General features: G+C 38.7%; 1 protein-coding gene across 7 annotated transcripts in view; it reads left to right on the top strand.

Annotated features, from left to right (window-relative positions):
• LOC144974690 (putative adenosylhomocysteinase 3) overlaps positions 1–5000 on the top strand; it is a 256230-nt gene that overhangs the window by 110635 nt on the left and 140595 nt on the right. The window contains exon 1 of one of the 7 annotated variants that reach the window (XM_078917830.1): positions 1256–2234. The exons of 5 other annotated variants lie outside the window; for them this stretch is intronic. In XM_078917830.1, the coding sequence (XP_078773956.1) occupies positions 2204–2234 (31 nt within the window). In that variant the 5' untranslated portion in view covers positions 1256–2203. Of the gene's footprint in view, positions 1–1255; positions 2235–3879; positions 4191–5000 lie in introns of those variants that run through there. One more of the 7 variants, XM_078917825.1, reaches the window with a different exon arrangement.

The following is a 5000-nucleotide window of genomic DNA, read 5'->3' as shown; positions in this document are numbered from 1 at the left end:
TTTGTAGAATTCACTGGTCTTAAATGATTGAAAACTACCCTTTGGATAGAACGCTTGTCAGCAATAAATTGATTTTCGCCAGATCTAATATTATTATATCCAACCAGCCAATCGGTGAACCTGGACAAAGTCTGACGTCAGGCAGTCTGGACCGTTGATACAGGTCCTATTGCTTTGAAGGGGGGGGGGGGGGGGGGTTTGGGGGTGCCTCACTCATTGAGCTACTCGAGGTGATTGGCAATAAATGATGGGTGAAACGTTAAATTTAAACGGACTCCATTGGTTCGGTCTCCAAATTCAGTAACAAACACTCCAAATGAGATTACTTGTGTAGGCCTTGACTCGATAGTACCTAACACACTGACTTGCTGATAAGGAAAGTGTTAGGGAAGAAGAAGACTCGGTGTTTGTCGTCCTCGGATATCTTGGATTAACCCTTTGACGACGAAGTTCAAATGTTTTCCAAGTCAAAATCTCTCCTTTTCCTTCAAGAACAACCACAGAGCTTGTGAAAGCGGCTTTGTTAGAGCTGGATACGTAATACGACATTGCAATTTATCTGGTTTTAACTTTGCACTAGCAAGACACTCGGGAAGACCAAATCAGAAAGTCCTCGGTGAATTCTTCCTTACATTCTTACTGTATAGAGAATGAGATAAGCGGAAGAGTAGCGTCCCTTGATTGGACGTCACCCATAGTCTGTGACGTCACCGGCGGAAGAGTTATTAGAGAGAGAACGTCATGTTGGTTGTGCGCATGCGTCTCTCGTCCGCACATCCAACATGACGTTCTCTCTCTAATAACTTTTCCGCCGGTGACGTCACAGACTATGGGCGACGTCCAATCAAGGGACGCTACTCTTCCGCTAATCTCATTCCCTATTATGAGGGACTGGACCGCACCCTGGAAATAGGACCTGGTTCCTTTGCTTTCCACTGTATCTTTCAAGTGCCGACGCCGAGGTGTTTGCGAAGAGAGTAGCTAGTACTAGTGATGATGCTTCACTTTGTCCTATTCGTATCTGCTGTTTCTGGTGAAAATGGGCATGATATGATGTCTGGTTAGAATGAAATCGAAGCCGGCTTGCATAGGGATTGACATTTGACGCACACAAACTCCACGTCCTCTGGCCTCTTGTCGTAATATTAGAAGTAGTAGTAGGGTGTTAGAACGCCAGTGTGTGTCAGGGACTTATCAAGTTTCTCAATGCCGGTGGTGTGTCAAGTGAGATTGTGTGTGTGTCAAGTGTCAAGCGTTTTCCATTCATTCGGCTTTTCGTCTGGTTGTTGTTGTTGTTGTTGCTTATTTCGTATAAGATGTCAACAAAATGTAAACATAAAACAACAAATCGTCGTAACTAAGGTGGACATTGGAGAAAGTTGATATTTCAGACTTTTTGACTTTTGCCTGTTTAGAGCAGTGTTGTTTTATCTTGTAGACCAAGGAGACATTTCTAGGAAAGTAATTCGACAGAGATCGTTAATATCGATTTAATCTCGTGGAGTGTTCATCGTTGTGGCTCAGCGGTACGGTCTTTGATTCCTACCGAGTTCGATCACCCGCCGCTGCGTTGTGTGGCCTTGAGCAAGTCCCCTCGTCCTAGATCAATTTGCGGCGCTGCATTGCGGCTAACGCCTGGGTTATTCCAGCTTTCCCTTGGAATAGACCCTAGAGACAAATTTCCCCTATGGGACGAATAAAGAGGATTTAATTGAATTTAATTCACTCAATCTTAGATAGTTTTGCTACGTTTCATAATTGGAAAAAATGTATTAAAAATGAGCATGTACAGAGATTGTTTTATTCACTATCATTAACATGCAAAAACTAAAAAACATTAGCTGTGATAGTACGCCTATAATTTGTCTCAGAAAAAATGTAATAAATATGCATGGGGTAAAAGTAACCCCGGGTAAACTACGGATATAATAGTCAGTGTTAGGGTTGAGTGGGTTAATTAATTGTATTTTCTAGGATTTCTTCACGAAGGATGGTACCTTGATGTAGGGAACGATTTTATTTCCTGGAATATTTGACCATTTCTAAGAAAGTTCATTCACTATATTATATACATAATATGGTGCTATCATGTGATACATTTCGATGTTATTGCGTGGAGTGATGAAAGGGAATTATATTACTATTGAGATTACAATAGGATTCTCTGGATGATAAACGGAGTAGCTGCCCTTTGCCCAAAGATATGCCTTTTCTCAGGACTCCTAGCATAGGAGGTGAGTTGTCATTGTCGTTGTTGTTGTCGTCTTCGTCATTATCGTCGTCGTCGTCGTTGCGTCTTCGTTGCTGTCGTCGATAATAACAAAAATAATAAATTATAATGCTTCTTCCCTTTTGCTGCTCCCACCGTCGTCGTTGTCAATGTAGATGATAATGGGTGTTTTCTTGATGGTGCAACCATTTCAGATTGTTTAGGGGGAATATTTGATACATGTATACCTTATCGTTGGGAGTAGGATAGATAGATGGGTAGATAGATAGATGGATGGATGGATGGATGGATGGATGGATGGATGGATGGATGGGTGTGTGTGTGTGTGTGTGTGTGTGTGTGTGTGAGAGAGAGAGAGAGAGAGAGAGAGAGAGAGAGAGAGAGAGAGAGAGTTTGTTGTTATTTTATTTTTATTTTTGTATGTTTTATTTTGTTTTGTTTTTATCTATTTATTTATTTATTTTTTTTTTTGTTTGGTTGTTTAAATTCTTTCCCCATAACAAAATGGAAATACTGACGAGAATTTTCAAAACCTACAGATTTTCTCTCTTACCTAATGTGCAATCTAAAATAAATAGAGTTTGGAAAAAAATTACAAAAACTCTGATATTTGGCAATATTTAGCTCGGACGGGTGTAAACCATGTCTAATATTGTGTGATATGCATATGGCCGTAAACACACAACACACTTGAAAAACCAATTGATTTCTGGGTGTGGGAGAACTTATTCGAAATTCCAAACGTCGGAGTTCACGAATACTATGTCATAGTATTGATCACGGTCCTTGTAATACCAGCTGATGTCGGCTGGTGATGACGTGAGTTTTGGTCAATAGAATAAACAACGCTATATATTATCGATAGATAGTTCGAAGTTGACGTCACTCAGGTCTTTGTTGATGTTTTTTGCCATCCGCGTTTATGAGTAATGCTCACTGAACTGCATTAACCTGACTATAAACGTTCATGGATACACACAGTTTTGTGTGTTGTTCCGTTATACTTCCGGATGGCAATGTTATGAGCTTCTTAGCCAAGCGCATACTATCTATAGCTTGTATGCCTTGACTAAGAAGCTCTTAATATTGCCATCCGGAAGTATAACGGACCAACACACAAAACTGTGTGTATCCATGAACGTTTATAGTCGGGTTAATACAGTTCAGTGAGCATTACTCATTATCGCGGATGGCAAAAAACAATAATAAAGACCTGAGTAACGTCATCTTCGAACTATCTATAACAATTGAACTTTACTGAACAAGGTCGTGATTTTGGTTTACGGTTTTTCAGATGTTTTACGACGATTATAACAAAATAATTATCCTGACAGAGACGGTAACTCTGAAGACTTGTAACCTTATTTTGGGTTTATTTTCATCAAACCTAAGGCGCCAGTTGTAAATTACTACAGTATACCTTTCTGTGAATAACACATAATCTGTTGTTTACATCTTGTCACACATTGAAGCGTTCACTCCCTACCTTGGTTTATTTATATATTTATATGTTTTGTTATTTATTTACAGTTCTTTGAAACGTTTTTGTTTTGGTTCAAGTTCAAGCGCGATTCGTTGATACAGTAGAACGGCTTTTTTTTCTCTCTTTTTCCTTTTTCCGAAACAAGAGCAACGTCGCTATTTGTCAATATTTACAAAGTGTTCATGGGATTGATGTGTCTGGTGTTTTCTGTCTTGTTCGTTCATGGAGGGAATTGTTGGATTATTTCGTGATTCCCTTACTATCATCATTTCCCTCGTCTTACTTCATCAGGATTTACAGACAGTGTCTTAGTTTTCGTTTCTTCTTGAAAAAAATCCCCGGAAGTATCGCGTTAATTTTGTGTCCTCCCCCTTGCTTGCATCTATTGGAAAGTTATCATATCCTTTGTTTGGAATTTATTTTTTGGAATAACTTCCGTTCCATATACAGGCGCCACTCAGGAGAGACCAGTCATAGGTTGTTATTCATACATAGCTGGTTATCACACAATCATATACAATATCATACAATAACAAATGCCTTTGTAGATATATGATGATGCATACGTATTCAATGGATTCAAACTTGAAATAATCAGGAGTCGTATTTATATATACTCACTATTTCAATGTGTACTAGTTTTGACAGTTAAGACTTTTTCATAGGGAAGTAGTATAGAATAATAACCATGAATATAGACAATATCACAATATATGAATGTGAAGGGAATTAATTCAACGCAAAGCTTAAAAAAAGAGAGAGCTTAAAGTATGGATTACTTCCCTCGTTCTTAGATTTTTTTTTCATCTGGCGGGAGGCCTTCCGAAAGCTCCTATATCCCAAGTATTCTTTTTACATTTTTTAAAATAATGTTCTAGTAGAGGGTTTGGGAGGGGGAAAACCTTTTTTTTAAAAAGTCTTTCGGAAGGCTTCCCCATCTGGCGGAATTTTTGGAGGTAAAATAAACAAAAACTCCCCGAGATTGATATGCTGCTTTCCGGTGGCCACAAAGAGAGATTAATACTAATACTATTTTGGCCACTTTTGCGTGATACAGATACTATCTGGATAACCTAATGCGACAGCTAAACTTTCAAACATGGCCACACAGCTTCATCTTGACTGCAAATCTAAATGGATAAAATTGAAAACACGCCGTTTTTCTGGTCTAACATCTCTAGATAGATTTGTTTTTTCCTTTGGATAAAATCATTTAAACTCCAGGTGATCAAGACAGAACAGTATATTTACTATTTATCATCGGAGTGGCGCCTGTATGTGGAATTT

The sequence above is a fragment of the Berghia stephanieae genome, chromosome 6 (genome assembly GCF_034508935.2).
Source record: "Berghia stephanieae isolate SIO BIC M18660-M18661 chromosome 6, UCSD_Bste_1.3, whole genome shotgun sequence".
NCBI lineage: Eukaryota > Metazoa > Mollusca > Gastropoda > Nudibranchia > Aeolidiidae > Berghia > Berghia stephanieae.
The sequence above is the reverse complement of the archived record's forward strand: the minus strand, read 5'-3'. Positions and strand labels throughout refer to the sequence as shown.